The 21,634-nt window shown below is 45.7% G+C and overlaps 1 protein-coding gene across 1 annotated transcript in view; it reads right to left on the bottom strand.

Moving 5' to 3' along the window:
• Positions 1-912: 912 nt before the first annotated feature.
• The window catches only part of WASHC5 (WASH complex subunit 5), a 35,133-nt gene continuing 14,411 nt past the window's right edge, over positions 913-21,634 (bottom strand). The window contains exons 14-28 of the mRNA XM_056854544.1: positions 20,715-20,825; positions 20,475-20,615; positions 19,537-19,617; positions 16,641-16,742; positions 15,492-15,671; positions 13,954-14,078; positions 12,246-12,408; positions 10,849-10,951; positions 9,966-10,045; positions 9,658-9,761; positions 8,089-8,218; positions 6,037-6,133; positions 4,094-4,247; positions 2,441-2,528; positions 913-1,122 (exon numbers count right to left, since the gene is read on the bottom strand). Coding sequence (XP_056710522.1) covers positions 1,066-1,122; positions 2,441-2,528; positions 4,094-4,247; positions 6,037-6,133; positions 8,089-8,218; positions 9,658-9,761; positions 9,966-10,045; positions 10,849-10,951; positions 12,246-12,408; positions 13,954-14,078; positions 15,492-15,671; positions 16,641-16,742; positions 19,537-19,617; positions 20,475-20,615; positions 20,715-20,825 — 1,716 coding nt within the window. The 3' untranslated portion in view covers positions 913-1,065. The remainder of the gene's footprint in view (positions 1,123-2,440; positions 2,529-4,093; positions 4,248-6,036; positions 6,134-8,088; positions 8,219-9,657; positions 9,762-9,965; positions 10,046-10,848; positions 10,952-12,245; positions 12,409-13,953; positions 14,079-15,491; positions 15,672-16,640; positions 16,743-19,536; positions 19,618-20,474; positions 20,616-20,714; positions 20,826-21,634) is intronic.

The following is a 21,634-nucleotide window of genomic DNA, read 5'->3' as shown; positions in this document are numbered from 1 at the left end:
TGGAGGGCAGCAGGAAAAGAGGAAGACCCAACAAGAGATGGATTGACTCTATACAGGAAGCCACAGCCCTCAATTTGCTGGGACAGTAAAACCGTGGCTCAGCTTGCTAACCTAAGCCCTCGGCAGAGGATATGGACAGGAAGACTTGCGGGTTAACATGTAAGCAAAGAGATATCGTCTTGACCATGGTTTGCTCAGTGCTGATGCAACACTTCATGGTTTCATCCTGGCTTGTAGTCAATCTGAAAACAAACCATGGTTAAGGCTTGTGAAACCAGGGTTCAACATGCACTCGATTGTTCCAGTTGTGGTTTACTGGTTTTATTACCTTGCTTTGAAGTCATGGAGGGTGGTGCTAGGATCAAGGCACTTTCCACACTCACATATTTATGTAATCACAGTTAAGACTAACCGTGGGTATGAAACTGAATGCAAACCCTGGTTTAATGAAACTTTACCACCCACAGTTTGTGGTGTGGCCCACATTCAGACAATGACACTAACTAGTTAAATTCAACCACAGCTTCCCATGATGTCTGAACTAATCCTATGTATTAAAGTTTACATGGCGCCATTGTCATGGCCTTCGGGTGTTACACTGGTATGACAGAGAAATACCATGGGAATCAATTATTGAGAATCGGGGACCCAAACATGTAATCCTCCCCCTGTTAATGGTATTAATAAATATTTCTGAACCATGTGAAAAACAGGCAAGAGATCTAAAACCTCCTTTCAACATCATTCTTTTAATTGCTGTGCAAAAAAAGTAACCATGTCTACAAAATGGCTTCCTATGAACATAACAACAATTTTTGTACATAAGGAACTGTGTACAACATTACAATCTTAAGTACAAAATACTCAGCGCTAATATCAAGTGATCCATCGGAGCATAACTGCCAATTAAACAGGGTTAGTACTGCTGATTACGTTCAACTCATGCTGCTGTATGAGAATTGTGTAAGATGCAAATAAAAGCCAGCTCTGAAATGTCATTTTCCTTCTTCCTCACCACAGAGGATTTTTAGGAGCTCCAACGGGGGCTGTTCCTTCCAGAGGGAGTCACAGAACTGTCCGAAACTCGTCAAAAATGAAACTAGGCACATGGGCTTCAACAACCTAACAGACAGAAGAACCCAAGAAGTGGTTTAAAATGTTGCAGAAATCACTCATCGGCCTTAATAATTTTTTTTAATGCCATAGTAGGACATTCAATAGTACTACACATACGTTGCAATATTCATTCAAATATGCTACAAGATGTGGGAGTTCATGGGGAAAATAACCATTTCACTGCCTGCCAACTATGTCTTGAACTGGCCACTGAGCTATATTGAAAGCCAGCGCAGTGTAGTGGTTAGGAGCGGTGGACTCTAATCTGGAGAATCGGCTTTGATGCCCCACTCCTCCACATGAGCGGTGGACTCTAATCTGGAGAACCAGGTTTGTTTCCCCACTCCTGCACATGAAGCCTGCTGGTCGAAGGTGGGTTATTTGCCACTGAGAGAGGTGCTTTTCTCTGCCACTTGAGAAGTTGCCTAAGCCAGGTAGGATCTCTCATCTGGGCACTTAGTGAAGACTGAACATACAGTTATAGGAAGCTGCCTCACAACAGAGTCAGAATCCAGAACTGTCTAAGAACCAGCGTGGTGGTGTGGTTTGGAGCGGTGGGCTCTGATCTGGAGAACCAGGTTTGATTCCCCACTCCTTCACATGAGCGGCGGAGGCTAATCTGGTGAACTGGATTTATTTCCCCACTCCTACACATGAAGCCAGCTGACCTTGGGCCAGTCACACTCTCTCAGCCCCACCTATCTCACAGGGTGTCTGGTGTGGGGAGGGGAAGGTGATTGTAAGCTGGTTTGATTCTGCCTTAAGTGGTAGAGAAAGTCGGCATATAAAAACCAACTCTTCTTCTAACTTCTGGTAGCTTTCAAAGGTCTCATATGGAGACTTTTTTCAGCACAAACTACCTGAGAGCCTTTCAACTGGAGATGCCCGGGTCTGAACTTCCACATTCTTTTACTGATATATTCTACAAGCTATAGCCAATCTGTGTGTGTGTATGATTTTGCCATCAAGTCACAGCTGATTTATGGCAACCCCATAGGGTTTTCAAGGCAAAAAACGTTTGGAGGTGGTTTGCCATTGCCTGCCTCTGCCTGGCCTGAGAGAGTTCTGAGAGAACTGTGACTGGCCCAAGGTCACCCAGCAGGCTTCATGTGGAGGAGTGGGGAATTGAACCCGGTTCTCCAGATCAGAGTCCACTGCTCTTAACCACTACTCCATGCTGGCTCTATAGCCAACCTCTACCCGAGGTTAAATCTAGCCCAAGGGTTAAATCATGACAGATATATAAAAAATAAGTTTAATATAGAAGAAAATGAGTCCAAAGATTCCTGTGCATTTCTTTCCGGAATTCGCTCAAAATACATACCCTTCGTGGTAGCTTTGTATACCGAACGTAGTCTTCTAAGAAAAGCAGGGCACCCACAACATCTGCGGGCATTTCCGGGATCTTCTGGCTGCAGACACATAACCCCCAGAGACGAATGATCATTTGGTAGTGACAGATGACCTCTTAAATTTAAGAACTGAGCAGGATTTTTAAATAGTATCTTAAAACACACACACACAATATATGGTATTTATTCCTACACCTGAAGGACCACTTCCTCCCATTATTGTCTAGCTTGCCAGTTCATATCTGCCCCAGAAGCCCTGCTCTTTATGCCCCTACCCTCAGAGACGAGGCAGGTAGTGAGAAGAGACAGGGCTTCTTTAGTGGTGAGCTCCTCGCCTGTGGGATGTCCTTCCCCTTGAGGCTCATCTGGTATGGTTTGCCCCACTTCAGACTAGAGTAGAGGAAAACACAGAATGCTCCTCTCTATTTTTAATATACACATCTCTCTGGATAGAAAACTAGCACACAGGGCATGTTCTATGCTAGAATCTTTCTTCCTGATATATTTGGGTTTTTTTCCCCTTGGAGGGAGGTTATTTCATTTATGTAGGGCAGGGGTGGCGAACCTTTTTCCTGCCAAGGGCCATTTGCACATTTATACCATCATTCAGGGGCCATACCAGGTGTAAATCTCCCGGTATGGGGGGGAGAGGCTAGGGTTGCCAGGTCTCCAGCCACCACCTGGAGGTTGGCAACCCCAGGGGAGGCCACACAGAAGGCCTGCAGGGCGCCCCCGCTTCCCCCCCTCCAGGTGGGAAGGCCCGAGAAATAAGGTGCCAGGGGGGCGCAGCCCACAGTTGATTGGCAAGGGAGGAAGGAAAACAGAGAAATAGGAAAAGGGAGGGAGAAAGAGAGAGAAAGGGAGAAAGAAATGGAGGGGGAGAAAGAAAGAAAAGGATGGAGGGAAAGAAAGAAAAGGATGGAGGGAGCCAAAGAAAGAGACAGAAAAAGAGGGAAAAAGAGGGAGAGAAAGGAGAAAGAGTGACAGAAAAGAGAAAAGCCTCCCGCGCACGCTGGCCCCGCGCCACTGGGCCCCAGTATCTCCACCTCCCCCGCCCACACACACACACATGGCGGTGCATGGAGCCCCGCGCGACCAGGCCCCAGTCTCCATGCCCCCCCCCCGAAGCCCGATCGGCTCCGGCATGCATGCTCTGCCACCGGGAGCCGCCGGCCTCTCCCCACGCTTTCTCTTGCTGCTCAACCGCCGACAGGCAGCGAGAGGGGCTTACAATGTGCCTCTGCGTTCCTGCACGCTGCGGCTGTAGGGGGCAGCCTTGGGGGAAGCGTCCCTCCCCTCTCCTCTCGCCGGCCGACAGTCGGCGAGAGGAGGTCCAAAGGGCGCCGCAGCGCCCCTGTAAGCTGCGGCCCCAGGAACACCCTCGGGGAGGGCCGCCCTGCGCCCCGCCTCCGCAGCAGGGCCCCAGAGCTCCCGAGGGCCACAAAAAATGTCCTCGGGGGTCGCATACGGCCCCCGGGCCTGAGGTTCCCCATCCTTGATGTAGGGTTTCATTCCAGAATTATTATTCCACCTGCAACCAGAAATTGTCTGGTCCAATATGCCACCAGCCTGTGAGGAGAAGGCCTTGCACGGAAGGCGCCAAGGGAAGCAAAAAGGGGGGGTACCTCGTGCACTGTTCCATCGTAGACCGAACAAACTGACCAATCAGAGCCAGAAACTGTTCTGTGTATCGGGAATGAAACTGTTTCAGCAGAGTGAGGAGCCCGAGCACCAGAGGCGGCCAGTCTATTGGGTCAGCCGGCTTCCTGCACGCCATCCCTGAAAGAGAACCAGAGATGTTTCCCGCCTCCTTCCTGTCACTGTGCACGGAACAGCCCACTCTGTGGAAGCCATTTTGAATAGCTCTCCCGTGGCGGCTTACGGCTCACGTGTAATAGCTCACCATGGCGGGTCAGGGGGATCGTCTCTGTACCCCCAAACTAGTGGGGAGAAAGTTACCTGCGGGATGAGCCAATTGGACAGCTGGCTGTCCAGGGACAGGCCCCACAGATGAAGACGTCTATTGAGTGTGTCCAACTATCCACTGACTGCATGGAACAGGACTTTTCCTTTTCCTCCTCACGCTGCAGCCCACTGGACCCCCCCCCCATTTTATTCCTGGTGGTCAGTGGGAAGGGGCCGTGGCTTAGTAGTTCAGCATCTGCTTGGCATGCAGAAGGCCCCAGGTTCAATCCCCGGCATCTCCAGTTAAAGGGACTAGGCAAAAAGGTGATGTGAAAGACCTCTGCCTGAGACCCTGGAGAGCCGCTGGCGATCTCAGTAGACAATACTGACTTTGATGGACCAAGGGTCTGCTTCAGTATAAGGCAGGTTCATGTGCTCATGGACTAAGGTAGAACAGCACAGGGGTGTGTGTCTGCAAAGGCAGAACAAACTGCTATTGTTGCTTCCCCAAATGAAATACTGTTCTGTATTCTGTGCGTATTCGCTCAGAAACAGGCGACACTGAGCTCAACGGGGTTTGGTAGCCACTGCCTGCATTTGGTGGGGAACCCCCTGTGGAGATGACGAGCTGGGCCTCTGGCCCAAAATCTGGCCCTGATGGCACCACTGTAACCATCTGATTGTCATAGGGCAGGACCATGAATACATGAAGCTGCCTTATACTGAAACAGACCCTTGGTCCATCAAGGCCAGTACTGTCTACTCAGACCGGCAGCGGCCCTCCAGGGTCTCAGGCGGACGGTCTTTCACATCACCTCCTACCTGTGGCACAACATTTGTGGCTCAGTGGCACAACATTTGCTTTGTATACCAAAAGGCCCCAGGTTCAATCCCGGGCAGATCCATTCAAAAGGATCAGGCAGTAAGTGATGTGCGGGACCCTCTGCCTGAGACCCTGGGGGAACTCCTGCCAGTCAGAGGAGGCAACCCGGAGCTTAATAGGTCTGACTCCATATACAGCAGTTTCACGTTTTCATGCCCGTCTCTCCAAGTATTTGCTTACAAAATCTCATCAAACACACTTTCAGGGATACTGACAGCTGGTTACGTAGATTTGTCTTTTCGTAATGCTGCAAACGTACTCTCTAATCATAGTACACCGAAGGGAAGGGAAAGACCTGCAGGCGGCTCTGAGTTCTTTGGGGGAAAGATGGGCCAAAGACGTACTAGGATGATAGGAAGAAATGAAAGCTCACCGCCCGCCATGCTTAAAGGCACATGCAAGTGAATGATGCATCCTAGGGGGCCCCAACCCTTTTGAGCCTGCGGGCACATTTGGAATTCCAACAAGGCATAGTGGGCGCAGCAACAAAATGGCTGCCGCAGGAGGCGGAGCTGGCCACAAAACGATTGCCACAGCTTAATTTCAGTAACACAGTACAGATCCTTGTGTTGTGGTGGCAGCTGCTGCTAAAGCAACATTTAAAAAAAAATCTGCACAGCCAATGAAATCTCAAATAGTCAATCAGAAGCCTTGATGGGCAAAAGTCCCACCTGGCCCTGCTCAGTTCTTAAAAACCCTTGGTGGGCGCAAGAAAAGGTGTTGGCGGTTGCCGTGATGCCCATGGGCACCACTTTGAGGACCCCACGATTTATACTGTACCAAAGTTTTTGTTGTATTGGAGCTTCGGCAACTGGGAAATCAGAAACAGAAAATTCACAACAGGGAAATATGGCAGCCGTTTCGTAGTTATGTAGATCTGGAAAAGAAAAGAGAGATGACAGGAAGGATCTATTTAGTTGGGTGTTCATATTGCCAATCTAGCAGTCTAATACAAAGCTTCTTAAACTGTGGGTCACGACCCCATATGGTCGACCATATGGGGTCGTGTAACTGAATGTGGGGGTCACAAAAAAATTGGCAACAGTAAATGGTAAAATTATATGTATACCAAAGTTTTAAAATAAATGTATTTATGATTTATTATCAGTAAATGTTTGATTTGCATATCTATTTTATATACCTATATACCTGTGGTCATATAAATATTTCTTGGGTGAAAAGAGGTCGCAAGTGGAAAAAGTTTAAGAAGCCCTGGTAATACATTACAAATTTACTATTTCTATTCAGAGTGTCCCACGTTTACATTAAATAAAGTTCTCATTTGAGAAGCTGTGGTTTTTCTGGCAGGTCTTAATCCTCCCACGCAATTTCCCTCAAAGCTTCCCCAACCTCCCACCTGCTGCGAGCAACGGAAACCCACCGTTACACCTTGCAATGAATCCCACGCCTTGCCAAAGGTTCTATTATTTACTCATTACAAGTCAATTCTCTTTTCAAACCTCTAAGGGACTTTCGGAATGGTGACATTTTAAGAACTGAAAACTGCTCAAAGATTGTAAGGAAGTACAGTGTAGCAGTTAGTGCAAAATTTCCACCCCGGCATCTGCCAGTCCACCCTCACTCCCGGCTCAGGCCATCAGCCCTCACATGAGCGCGCAAGGCCCAGACCTCCTCAGAAGCTGGGAGAGGGGGGAGTCCTTTTGGTCGTGGGAACCCCACTCTTCTTCGTAGGCACCCCTCACTGCTCCCCAATACTCTCTCAAGAGCTTTTGAGCTTTCAGTAGAACCAGGCTTATTGACAGTGCCACAAAAAGGGGAAAAAAGCGTCTCAGCCTGAAGCAAGAACTACTGTCACAAGCTAGTGAAGCAAACTGTGATGTTGATTCAAAAATCATTTCAGCCACAAACTCATTAAATCATCTCAGGCAAGTCCCTAATTCCCCCTCCTCCAAATCTTCAACATAGGGTTAATAATGTGTGTGTGTGTTAAGTGCTGTCAAGTCGCTTCCAACTCATGGCGACCCTATGAATGAAAGTCCTCCAAAATGTCCTAACTTTGACAGCCTTGCTCAGACCTTGCAAACAGAAGGCTGTGGCTTCCTTTATTGAGTCGATCCATCTCTTGTTGGGTCTTCCTCTTTTCCTGCTGCCCTCAACTTTTCCTAGCATGACTGTCTTTTCCAGTGATTCTTGTCGTCTCATGACGTGACCAAAATACGAAAGCCTCAGTTTAGTCATTTTAGCTTCTAGGGTCAGTTCAGGCTTGATTTGATCTATAACCCACTGATTTGTTTTTTGGCAGTCCACGGAATCCATAACACTCTCCTCCAACACCACATTTCAAAGGAATATTTTCTTCCTATCAGCTTTCTTAATTATAATTATAATTATAATGTTAATAATACTGGTTTATAACATGAAAATGCTATAGGGATTACAGATGTACGTGAAACACTTAACACACCTGAAATATCGGATTTATGATTACTGACCTCCTTTGTATCTCGCCTTTGTCTCCAAAGGTGACCCAAAGTGGCCTACATTACTCCCCTCTCCTCCATTTCATCCTCACAACAACCTTGCGAGGTATGTTGGACTGAGAGAGTGCGACTGGCCCCAGGTTGCCCAGCAAGCTTCAGAATGTAAGAGGAGTCTTCTGCGTCAGAGCACCGGTTCATCCAGTCCAGCCATCCATGTCAGGCAGCTGCCAACCAGTTACTCCACAGGGCCAACAACAGGGCACAGAGGCTGAGGCTAGTTGTTTCCTTGGCAGTGTAGATTTGAACCTGGATCTCGCCATTACCGCACACTGGCTCTCCATTATTACCACTCTAATAACATTATATTATGTTGGGGGAACGTGAGTCTCACCTTATTCAGTGGATTATGAGTGCCAGCTGCCTCCAGGTAAGCTGTGATCTCATACAAAAGGGTGTTGTCTTCTTTAGGGTAAGGCAACGACGGATCTTGATAATGGGCTTCTATGTCCGCAAGGATTGCTCTGCCGAAAGATAACACAAAAAGGAGACCAACTCTAAATGGTCTCAATGTTATTCGACAGAAAGGCACAATACAAGTATTTTCACAAAGTCCTTGCATCTAAGTAAGAACATAAGTAAGGCCATGCTGGATAAGATCAAGGTCCATCAAGTCCAGCAGTCTGTGGCCAACCAGGTGCTTCTAGGAAGCCCCCAACAAGACAACTGCAGCAGCACCATACTGCCTGTGTTCCACAGAACCTAATGTAACAGGCATGCTCCTCTGATCCTGAAGAGAATAGGTATGCATCATGACTAGTAGACATTTTTACTGGTAGCCATGAATAGCCCTCTCCTCCATGAACATGTCCACCCCCTCTTAAAGCCTTCCAAGTTAGCAGCCATCACCATATCCTGGAGCAGGGAGTTCCACAGTTTAACTATCTCTTAAAGCCAAGGCATTCCACACGTCATACCACACGTGTAGAATTCATAATCACAAGAATCTCAGCTTTTGATTTGAACAGAAATAAATAAAAACGTAAGCGGCACACTGTGGTCCATCTAGTCCAGCATCCTGTCTCACGCAGCAGCCAGCCAGCTGCCCTGGGGGGCCCAAACAAGCAGGGCATAGAGGCTGAGGCCTTCTCTTATTGCTGCTTCCAAGCATTGGTACTTGGAGGTTTGCTTCTTCTGAATATGGAGGTTCCCTTTACTCACAATGGTGAGTAGCCAGTAGTGGACTTTTTAATCATCACTAATGTACTAGGCATGTCCCTGAAGTCATTTCTAGCTCTGGCCACTGTATAGCGTACGGGCAATACCTAGTGTGAAATCTCAGAAAGGGCTAAGCCAGGTTTCCTGTTACCAGGAGGGCAATGCCAGCAAAACCTCTGCGGTCGTCACCCTAAGTCTGGTAGAATTAGCAGCAGGTACATCCAATATGTAAGCCACCGAATAACTTCATAAAAAATTAAGAGAAAAATCGTAAATGTTCCTAAAAATCCACATTGTTTAAAAAGACTGACTTTGGCATATGGTTCATTACACAGGAAACCCCCCCCCCCCATCAGAATATTCTGTTTTAAAGAGATGCGCCTTTCCCCAACTCCTACATTTTGGAGCATTTTTCAATGGGGTTTCTTTGAACATACATGGTGACATTCAGCTTCAGTATACACAAGTCTGGGCAAAGTCTTTGGGGGTTTCAAAAACTGGCTGCCCACCCAATTAGCCAGACAGAAAATAAACTTCTTACACCCTGCTCTAGATCACTGGGGTTATGACCCCAGGTTCTTTCTGCCCGCTTTTCCATCCAAACTGCAGAGCCGCTTTTTGAATCAGAGTCCTGAATTTTAATTTGCTTTCTAATGCTCATTCAAAAGCTGAACACAACAGATCACCCCTCCCCCCGCCATCCTCACTGTGACCAAGCTGATCTTCAGGATGTCCTGATTCTTACTTATTGAGGTTTTCCAACGCAGCTGCTAAGTGCTTAGAATCAAATCTGCAGGAATAATTAAGTTCGTTGGCTATCTGGCGTCTTAATATCTGCATCTGGCCAACCTGGGGAGAGGGCAGAAAAGGGAGAAAAAGAAGAAGTGAGCATTTAGTGGGAAAAATTGTAAGCCGGTTTGATTCTCCTTAAAAAGGTAGAGAAAATCAGCATATAAAAACCAACTCTTCTTCATTTTGTACACATGCAGAGACACCCGCCCCATAAAAATAACTAAGAATCATGTTTTAGAAAGAGCATAATAACTAAAATACCTTCATAATAGCATCAAGGTAAGCAGCCCATATCTTCTGCGTTTTGGCAATGGCAGTAGAATACACTTTGCCACTACTGGCTGCAATGAAGGGGAAAAAAGCATCAAAGATGTTCTTGAAGTGAAGGTTCTCAACTTATTTTTTATTAAGGGGGACTCTGAACAGAGTTCCACCCTTTTCAGCACCCACCTTGCAGTTCTACATTGTTTTGCCTACATGGAGGTAACCTCCTCATTACAACATACACACAGACCCCGTTACATTTGGAGACAGGGAACTCCCATCCAGTTTTTTTAAAGGTACCAGACTTCTAACTTCCAAATACATCCATGGCGGTACTGTGGCCCACCCTCAAGGGTACTGAGCCTCCCCATCTGAGAATTTATTTCCTAGCGAAGAATTCTGGTTCATGGAACTTAGGACACAAGAAGTAACTTCTGCATGCATCTAATATATAAAAGTAGTGCTGTCGTACATGTCTTGTTGAGGGGGAGGGGCTGTGGCTCAATGATAGAGCCTCTGCTTGGCATGCAGAAGGTCCCAGGTTCAATCCCCGGCTCCTCCAGTTGGAGAGCAGTTGCCGGTTTGAGTAGACAGTGTTTGCCTAGAATCTGAAACCATATCCAGTAGAAATGAAATAATCTCAGTCACTTGGGGACGGGCTGTGGCTCAGTAGTAGAGCATCTGCTTGGCATGCAGAAGGTCCCAGGCTCAATCGCCGGCATCTCCAGTTAAAGGGACTAGGCAAGTAGGTGATGTGAAAGACCTCTGCCTGAGACCCTGGAGAGCTGCTGCCAGTCTGACTAGACAATACTGACTTTGATGGACCAAGGGTCTGATTCAGTATAAGGCAGCTTCATGTCTTCATATATGTTCAACTTACCCACGGTCCCTTTCAGAGGGTTGACGGAATTCATGAGCACTTTCAAGGCATCCAGGACTGGTTTATCCCGCAGCACCATTTTCTGAAACATGCCGAGGAAGTTCTAAAAAAACACACAAACGCCAAATCCATGTTTCCGCCATTAAAACTGAAGTCAAGGCAGCTTACAATGCAAAGTAAAAAAGCAGAATAGACACCTAAGGAAATAAAAAAGCAGGCAACACAAAAGCAGCAACGGCAGAAAGAACAGCAAAAACAACAGCCAATCTGAGTAGACAACACTGATCTTGACAGACCCAAGGGTTTATCTCAGGATAAAACAGCTTCAACAATACATGTTATGACTGCACTTTTTCTATATTTTAGATGCATGCAGAAGTTACTTCTTGAGTCCTTACAAAGGAATACCATTTCCTTATTTTCGGTTTTTAATTTCAGTGACTCAGCTATGATGCACTCCGCATTAGTGAATCTGGTCGAAAAGACAGTATGTCCAGATTCACGGGCATGAGAATAAACACAGAACAAAATCCTCATTTCACTTGCAAGCATGCATCTTTCTTTCCCCCTGTTTTTAGACTGAGGTCTTGAACAATACAACCATAAAACTTAAATAAGGCCCATCTCTAAAAACACCTCCGTCTCTTCTCTGCAGCCTCCAAAAAACGAGCAACAAAATAAGTACGCTGAGGGTCAGAGCCCTCTAAGAGGAATTCAACCTTTTGCTCCAAAGTTGCTCGAGAAGATGTGGACCATTTGTTAAAATATGGTATAATCCATTTTAGCCTAAGTTGGTAGGACAGTGCAAAAGAAAATGTACCAAGGAGTCCACTGACTGAAGAGAGCAGGGACACAGCTGGTCTGAAAAAAGGATCTTTAGCATATGGGGAAGCATGCATCAAAAGATGGGTACCCAAGGTTGGGTGAAAGGAAAATATATACAAGTCTATGTATAAATACTGAAAGTATAATTTATTAGAAGTGCTATATAAAAGTTAAAATTATTTAAAAGCATTAAAATAGCACAATGGCATTTCCTGAGGTTGATAACTATAACCACATACCAGTGGTTAATTAAAACCCTTTGTAAACCTGCACACATTTACAGAAATACATTAATGAATACAAATACAAATAGTTCAAACCCAACCAGCCATGTGTATATGTTGTCTGAAAAGATAGAACAATAATGGGTTAGTTACCATCTATTTGAGAGTCCTTTATATAATTCTTGAAAGAGATGTTTGAAAAAAACATGCATCAAAATCATGGGCAGATGTAAAAGCGAACAGTGGTTGTCTTTCAAAGACGCTTCCAGTGCTGAGGCAGGCGCCCTTGGAATTTTTCCACCGCAAGCGATTGTTCTGATGACTGGGCCAGTCCCAAGTATTTATTACCTGAAGTTCCTTTACGATCATGAAGCAGAGAAGCCTGTCTAAACCGTTCAGGCCAAAGGTGCCCAATGTGTCTTGGATCTCTGAAAACAGGCAACTGTTGGTCACCTCCTGATGATTTTTCATATCATACCAGGTGTTCAACTGGTCAATGTAGCATGCAATTCTGGTGGGAAATAGGGAAAAAAGACAACACGTTTTAGATACTACAGGGGGTTCCTCTAAGGCTAGATCCAACCAGCTTTACTGTTGGTGAAACAGAAAGGAAGGCTGCCCCCCACTGACCACCCCAAAAATAAGCTACAGATCATGAAACCTACATGGCCAAATGCCATGTGGGGCAGGAGCTGCAGTTAGGAAGGGAATTGGGAGAGATTGAGTAAAAAAAGCTGGGGCAATCTCATCAGTTGGGTGTAACCCATGCACAAGGGACTGGCTACCAGTTCAAGATGGCGCCGGAATGCAGGCACATTTGCCAAGGAGATGATGAAGAAGAGTTGGTTTTTATACCCTGCTTTTTTCTACCTTTAAGAAGTCTCAAAGCGTCTTACAATCGCCTTTCCCCGCCCCCACAACAGGCACCTTGTGAGGTAGGTGGGGCTGAGAGAGTTCTGAGAGAACTGTGACAAGCCCAAGGTCACCCAAGAGGCTTCACGTGAAGGTGCAAGGAATCAAACCCGGTTCTCGAGATTAGTCAGCCGCTCCTAACTACTGCACCAGGTTGGCTCTCATATATGCAAAGTATAGACAAAGTATTCTTATAAACACAGTGAATTCAGTGCCAAACCTTGTGGAAATTAACATTAGTGCTCAGCTGAAATGGAACGTGCTTGCATGTTTTGCAAGAAACCCTTCCCTGCAATGAATCTCCCCCACCCCCATTTTCACTAGGTGTTCATAGGGGCGTTGCAGAATGGGCAAGAAGTTAATCTACTCAGAGTGAGGGTAGGACATTCCACCTCGGGACTATATCATTATATCATCGTGCTGCAAAATATGACTGGCTATACGACGTGATATTATGATCTTGCCTATGTGATCCAAAAAAGGCTGGGATTACCACAGGGGGGAAAAACTGGTCTTTCGCTCCAAATATTTCTGGGCAAAATTTCAGCACAGCCATGATTTCATACTTGATTATGCAAATACTATGCTACTAGAAATTGCCCAATACACAGGAGAATATATACACAGGGGTCTGCAGACCAAGTCCTATGAGGAAAGGTTGAAGGAGTTGGGTATGTTTAGCCTGAAGAGGAGAAGAGAGAGGGGATATGATAACCATCTTCAAGTACTTGAGGGGCTGTCATATAGAGGAGGGTGCCGAGTTGTTTTCTGTAGCCCAAGAAGGTCGGACCAGAACCAACGGGTTGAAATTAAATCAAAAGAGTTTCCATCTAGAAATTAGGAAGAATTTTCTAACAGTTAGAGTGGTTCCTCAGTGGAACAAAAGATTCCTCGGGAGGTGGTAAGCTCTCCTTCCACGGAGGTTTTTAAGAAGAGGTTAGATGGCCATCTGTCAGCAATGCTGATTCTGTGACCTTAGGCAGATGATGAGAGGGAGGGAATCTTGGCCATCTTCTGGTCACCGGGTGTATGTGTGGGGGAGGTAGTTGTGAATTTCCTGCATTGTGCAGGGGGCTGGACTTGATGACCCTGGTGGTCCCTTCCAACTCTATGATTCAATATGCAAATTCCACATACGACTCACTTAGGGTCTGTGATCCTCAGAATCTCTCGGCAGAGTCGACCGATAAACGTAACAGATTCATCTACGGGTGCAAATTTGGGTATTGGAATATGAGTGGACTGGTACATGCTTTGCCAATCTTGAATCTGAAAGACAGACGGTGAATTATTCTGAGCGCAATCCTTGTTTAACAAAACATTTGCTTTAAGGGGAAGGCTCTTGCTCCTTCTAGTGGAATGGATCCAATCCCAAATTTCCTTTAAAAAGATTCCATTGATTGTGTTTGGTCAATATCCATGCAGTGCCAAACCGTAAATGTTGAGGGTCCTCCTTCTGGCATGCTCACTGGGTTTCCTTAACCAGGCAGAAGACGGGCATGCATACTGCAGTGCCTTCATGCCGAATCTGGCCTCCTTGGGTGTTCCATGAGAAGTGGGAAGAGTGCCACCAGTGGGGGAAGTGGGCTGTGTGCCAATTTTGGGGAACAAAAAAAATGCTTATTTGTACCATAATCATCTGAAGGCAACACTATCTTTGTCACAGTGCTAACACAAGGAAGGTCTGCTTGGATATTTTGGGCTGGCTTTACACTTAACATTCACAGGTCATTGTCAACATTCAGAAAACACTTCTGACCATATTTGGATCTCTCGTTTCCTGAATGTATGGCACTTAACTCTCATAGCACATGCATCTGGGAAAGCAGAAGATCGGAAAGGGGAGGGGAGGCAAAACAAAAAGGGAGCCAACACTTTGAATGGTTATGAATTACTTCCATACCTCCCACACTTGCAAAGGGTCAGCAGGAGGAGAATTACACTATAGAAAAGAAGGAATCCGGCAAAAGAACAATCAAAACAAAGATGTCAGTAAGAGTGTGCAAGTGTGCTTTCTGTCACAGAAAGAAAAGGTAAATGGGTTGGGTTGCACAGGTCCATTCTACTAGCAGGGGGTAATAATTTCAAAAAGGTCGACCACACCATGTTTTCCGGATGCATCCGTTAGACTCTCTTGTTCACAAGTTACAGCGAATGAACATACAATTCATGCACTGTGTACGCTTGATTTTTCTTCATCTGAGGAGTCATTTTCATGTTACGTTCAACGCATGTACAGCCGAATGTATGATTTAAACCCCACATCTATCCAAGTATTGGTCACTGGTTTTATTTGTAATCGGGAAAACAGGTAACACAGTGGCATTGTACCAAATGGTTCACAAACTTACTTGGATAAATGATTGGGACTGTAGTCTATACTGCTGTGTATAGTTTACTGTAAGGGTGTGGTGGGCTGAGACAGTTCTGAGAGAACTGTGACTGGCCCAAGGTCACCCAGCTGACTTCATGTGGAGGAGTGGGGAATCAAACCTGGTTCTCCAGATTAGAGTCCACCAGTCTTAACCACTATGCCATGCAGGACATACCGAACAGAGTGACAGAATTCCATCCTTCAAGCTATTTTACCAGTGAGGAAAACCATAGGATTCCCCCCGCCCCGGGTATTTTTAAAAAAACTGTTCAAAAGTTTGGGAATTCATCAGCCAGCATTTCTTGTACCTTTGTCCGTAGGAAGTTATTGCACTCCTGTTCAACATTATAATTGATAATCCGCGACACTTCTTCTTGCCAAATCTTTAAGCCGTAAATGTTGACATAATCCTGGATATATTCGAAGGAGCGGTGGAACCCGTCCATGGTGGCCGCCATATCTTTCAGCTTGGGCATGAGTTCACTGGGCTGTGAAGGGAGGAAAGGTTCAACATGCCAAGGAGACATCTCACTTTCATTTCAAATCAGAGTTGCTACAGGGGTCATTCTTGCCAAGGGCTGTAACATACCACGCTTTCACACATGCCGAATAATGCACTTTCAATCCACTTTCAAGGCACTTTGCAGCGGGATTTTACTCTGCAAAATGGCAGAATCCACTTGCAAACGATCGTTACAGTGCCTTGAAAGTGGATCAAAAGTGCATTATTCAGTATGTGTGAAAGCACCCATAATCTGTACTCTGAAAAATTGGTATATACACAGTTATTGACAGCAAGGATCACAAGAGTATATTTGCAGTTTCTGTACAATTCACCATTCTGAAAAGTCTTCCTGTTTCACACCAAACTAACTTCAAGTTTGCCGTGTAACAGCTTAGACCAAGGGGTCATTCTAAGAAGCATCTCAACGTATTGTGGTAGCAGTTTTCAGCAAGTCTATGATTCTCCAGTCCCAGATGCTGTCCATGGATCAACCTTTGGCAAAACAAACCCCTGAATGGTGCTGAATTGTTCAAGCGGTCAGCACATGCATAGAATTGGAAGGGACCACCAGGGTCATCTAGTCCAACCCCCTGCCCAATGCAGGAAATTAACTACCTCCCCCCACATCTCCAGTGACCCCAACCCTCCCCCCACCATGCATGATCCCACAATCAAAGCACTTCCAACAGATGGCCATCCAGCCTCTGCTTAAAGACCTCCAAAGACGGGGACTCCACCACCCTCCGAGGCAGTGCATGACTAAGATCGTGTTAGAAGTCTGCATGGCATGAGTGAAAACTGGCTTTTACTCTTTGGCAGTTAAGTAGGAGAACAGAAACCAGCAATCTGTATTCTTAAATCTTATATTCTATACACTGATAGGAACTGGCCACAGATGACTCATGTCCATAAGAAGAAAAAGGGGAAATAATGTGGAAGATTTGCTTAGCACCTTGGCTTTAGGGTTGAAGGTGAGTCCTCGGTGCAGCGCTAAGGCAACGCGTTTCACTAGCTCCTTCCGTATCCCGTCTTCTAGCAGCTGTTTTGGGTCCACCTGAGTACACACAAAAACAAAAAGAGTCTTAGATATAGGAAACCTTTCTACAAAAGCAAGCATTAAAATTATGTTTCTGCTATTGGATAATAAGTTGTGACCTATGTGTGTGTTGTTAAGTGCCCTCAAGTCGCTTCCAACTCGTGGTGACCCTATGAATCAATGTCCTCCAAAACATTTTATCTTTGACAGCCTTGCTCAGATCTTGCAAATTGACAGCCATGGCTTCTTTTATTGAGTCAATCCACCTCTTGTTGGGTCTTACTCTTTTCCTGCTGCCTTCAACTTTTTCTAGCATGACTGTCATTTAAAAATATAAGAAAGGCCCTGCTGGATCAGACCAAGGCCCATCAAATCCAGCAGTCTGTTCACACAGTGGCCAACCAGGGGCCTCTAGGAAGCCCACAAACAAGACAACCGCAGCACCATTCTGCCTGTGTTCCACTGCACCCAATAGAACAGGCATGCTCCTCTGATACTAGAGAATATGTATGCAGCATGACTAGTATCCATTCTAACTAATAGCCATGAATACCCCTTTCCTCCATTAATATGTCCACTCCCCTCTTAAAGCCCTCCAAGCTGGCAGCCATCATCACATCCTGGGGCAGGGAGTTCCACAATTTAACTATGCGTTGTGTGAAAAAAATATTGCCTTTTATCTGTTTTGAATCTCTCACCCTCCAGCTTTAGCAGATGACCCCATGTTCTAGTATTATGGGAGAGGGAGAAAAACTCCCTGTCCACTCTCTCCAAACCATGCATAATTTTATAGACTTCTATCATGTCTCCCCTCATCCGCCTTCTTTCCAAGCTAAACAGCCCTAAGCGTCCTAACCGCTCCCCATAGGACAGTTGCTCTAGTCCTCTAATAATTTTGGTTGCTCTTTTCTGCACCTTCTCAAGCTCTGTAATATCCTTTTTTAGGTGTGGTGACCAGAACTGTACACAGTATTCCAAGTGTGGTCTCACCATAGATTTGTACAAGGGCAGTATAATATCAGCAGTTTTATTTTCTATTCCTCGTCTAATTATGGCCAGCATAGAATTTGCCTTTTTTACAGCAGCCGCACACTGGGTTGACATCTTCATCGAGCTATCCACTACCACCCCGAGATCCCTTTCTTGGTCTGTCGCTGCCAGCACAGATCCCATCAGTGTATATGTGAAGTTGGGATTTTTTGCCCCAATATGCATCACTTTACACTTACTCACATTGAATCTCATTTGCCATTTTAATGCCCATTCTTCCAGTATGTAGAGATCCTTCTGGAGCTCTTCACAGTCCAATTTTGTTTTAACCACCCTAAATAATTTGGTGTCATCTGCAAACTTGGCTACTTCACTGTTTAACCCCTACTCCAGGTCACTGATGAACAGGTTGATCCTTTTCCCCCCCAGTGACTCTTGCCTTCTCATAATGTGACTAAAGTACGACAGGCTCAGTTAGTCATTTTAGCTTCTAGGTCAGTTCAGGCTCATGGTGTGCATTTTTATCAAGCACTGTGCCAAATGTTACCCCTTCTTGCTTTTTTCAAGAGGGAGAGGTTTGCTTCTGGACACAAAGACACCGACCTCCCTGAATGTTCACCCCATTCAGTATATTTTGCAGTGGTGTTTTCCTGATCAACTAATCTGGTCCCATTTTTTGGCTCTTCCTTTTTCTAGAGAACAGGCAATTCCAGAGAACTGGGGATCATGTTGCAAATGTGATGATATCACAAGGGTATGCAGCAATCAGATTCGACTGACGGGAGGAAAAGCACTGGCCTCACGCTGAAAGGGAAAATATTTCCGCCCTGCTTCACAGCAACCCTTGAAACGAAAGGCAGTTGAAGGATGTTTTGATGGACAGGAGAAGATCCTGCCCTCTTTTCTTTCTCCCCGTTCAGAGCAGACCAATTGGATTCAAACAGGCTGAAAGGAATGCTGAAGTGAAAAACAATCCTGAGTGGGATTTAACCGTCAACAAGCAATGGACAAATCAGAGAGTTGAGATTTGGAGGGAGAAGGAATAGGAAGTATCCTGGGCTAGGCAGGGTGTGCATTAGGGACTATAGTATATGAGTTTAGACAGACAGGGTTTGGGTGCTGTTCCTTGATAAAAACAGAGAGTTGCTAAAGCTGTAAAGTTATTGTCTTTAAGAACAGACGTTGTAATCATTAAGTATAACACATCTCAGTGAAGAAAGCTGATAGGAAGAAAATAGATTCCTTTGAAATGTGGTGTTGGAGGAGAGTGTTACGGATGCCGTGGACTGCCAAAAAAAACCCAAATCAGTGGGTTCTAGATCAAATCAAGCCTGAACTGACCCTAGATGCTAAAATGACTAAACTGAGGCTATCGTATTTTGGTCACATCATGAGACGACAAGAGTCACTGGAAAAGACAGTCATGCTAGGAAAAGTTGAGGATAGCAGGAAAAGAGGAAGACCCAACAAGAGATGGGTTGACTCAATAAAGGAAGCCATGGCCCTCAATTTGCAAGATTTGAGCAAGGCTGTCAAAGATAGGATATTTTGGAGGACATTGATTCATAAAGTCGCCATGAGTTGGAAGCAACTTGACAGCACTTAACTCACACACATCTCCCAGCACTGGTTAGCTATGTCTGCCAACAGGTGACGGGGAATTTACTGCAGGTTCCAATGAGGGTTGCCCAATTATGCGCTCCAAACAAAACAGAGCCGTTGAAGTGACCCCATGCGACCCCATGGATGTCCCCATGCCTGATCGTATATGGGGGCCCAGTGCTTTTCATTGTTCAGTCTTCTGCAGTGGGGGATGTTATACCTTGATGATCCCGACCAATGTTGTTTTCATCATTAGGATGCCTTCTGTGAAAATTGAGATAGCGTTTGTAAGCTTAGCAACCTGCAACAGGAGAAAGAGATGAAAACAGGTTATCAGCAACAGTTATGGTGTGTGTGTGTGTGAGAGAGAAATCACCACTGAGACACTCCTCCCTTTTCTGCAACACACTAATTAAAATCCATGTTCGTAATTTTATTTACATTAATTTTATTTACAAAGTTTATATTCTGGCTTTCTACCCAATCAAGGCCACCACGCCCCATTTATATCCCAGCTCTCCACCCAATCAGGGCCATCACGTCCCATCTATATCCCAGCTCTCTGCCAAAATCAGGGCCACCATGCCCCATTTATATCCCTTTACCTGTGGGCCTGATGCACTACCTAATAAATCTAGAACAGTAGCCCTGTTGCAGCAAAACTAAACAGGAGTTGGGTGGCATCTTAAAGTCTGACAAAAATTATCCCAGCATAAGCTTTCACTTCATCAGATGCTCAGGGTGAAAATCCACAGCAGATATTCATATTCAGTGCTACAATCAACCAATGCCTTCCTCACTCCTACTTTTCCACTGCTTCTAACTTTCAGTACACATGTATCTGCTACGGATGTATACCTCATGTATCTGATGAAGTGAGTTCTGACTCATGAAAGCTCTTGTTGGAATAAATTTTATTAGTCTCCAAAGGGACGGTTTGAATTCTATTTCTCAGACTACCTTGAATCAGCGCAGGCTCACGAAATAGTGCAGGATTTGGCTTCTTAGGAATCTGTTTTAAAGAACATCTTGCCTGGCCTCGTATTTCATTACTAAGAATAGTAAAGGCAGTGTTATTTATCTCTCCTGGCCTTTTTGTGCTGATCGTGGACCGTAATAAAGTTTTCTGTTCTGTTCTCCTGGCCTTTTTAGATGCACCTCGTATCGTGGGCCGAGCTGAGCATAATCCCGCAGCTTGTCTTTGTCCAAGCGGGTTGGAACTTCGATAATATCATGCGTTTGCAGTTTAATAATCTTGAGGAGGGAAGTAAACATGCTCTCCGGGATAATCTGCAACACCTTTAGTCAAACGATAAAAAGAACAGATGGCTCTCTAGGGTGGGGGGAAAATAGTTGCATAAAGAAAGCAATGTCTGAATTTCACAAGCAAGTTCCTACCTTTCTTACATAGGAAACCAGCTCCCCAGAATAATACTGCGAAACACTGAGCAAGTCGGGGCTGTTTGCTTGGTTAATCCGAAGCAGCGGCATATCGAGGGCTGAAGCCAGCTGAAAAAAAGCAAAAGGGAGAATGATTTTAGGCAGCTGTGCTGCGACCCAGCCCAGAGACCTGAGTAATACACGCCCCTCGGTTTCCACTTGGATTTGGGAACACCCAGCAAACCTCCCTGCTACGCCCAAGTAGCACAATGTAGGGGCTGGCGCTGGCCACGGTTGGCGGTGAACGTAGTAAGCTTGACAGTGTAAGGGTCTTGACACGCACCATTGATGATTTGGCTGTGATGTAAAGAGCTCTAATTCAGAGTGCAAATTTCTAAATTGGGGCTCTCCAACCTTTTCTTTAAGGAGAGCTATGTCTGAATAATGAGCCACATCCCAAGCTTCTCTCACGATTTGCCTCATGAGAGAAGTTAGGGGTTATCAAACTCATTTGTTACGAGGGCCGGATGTGACATAAGCGTCACTCGGTCGGCCAGGCCATGCCTCGCTGGCCCAGATTGGTGGTGGTGGTGGCTGCTTCAGCTGCCACAAGCTGGCGAGCCCAGATCGGGAGCAGGGGATGGTGGCAGCTGGCTCAGCTGGCAATCCCATAGCAGGCTGGCCAGCCCAGGTCGGGAGTGGGGAAGTGGCTGCCTCGTGGCCTGGGTAAGAGCTCTCAAGGGGCCGGATTTGGCCTTTGGGCCGTACGTTTGCCGCCCATGACCTAGGGCATATCTTTTCACAGTCTTTTCCTGGGTCTTCTAGGGTATGCCAGAGTTACTGTGCAAAACTACTGGTAGTGCTTGAGCTGCTTGTCGGAGATCCCTGATGCAAACAATCCTGAAGGTCCTTGGCAGTTCCAAGACAATATGCCAGTG

The sequence above is a fragment of the Euleptes europaea genome, chromosome 8, assembly GCF_029931775.1.
Source record: "Euleptes europaea isolate rEulEur1 chromosome 8, rEulEur1.hap1, whole genome shotgun sequence".
NCBI lineage: Eukaryota > Metazoa > Chordata > Lepidosauria > Squamata > Sphaerodactylidae > Euleptes > Euleptes europaea.
This window is presented reverse-complemented; position numbering and strand designations above follow the sequence as displayed.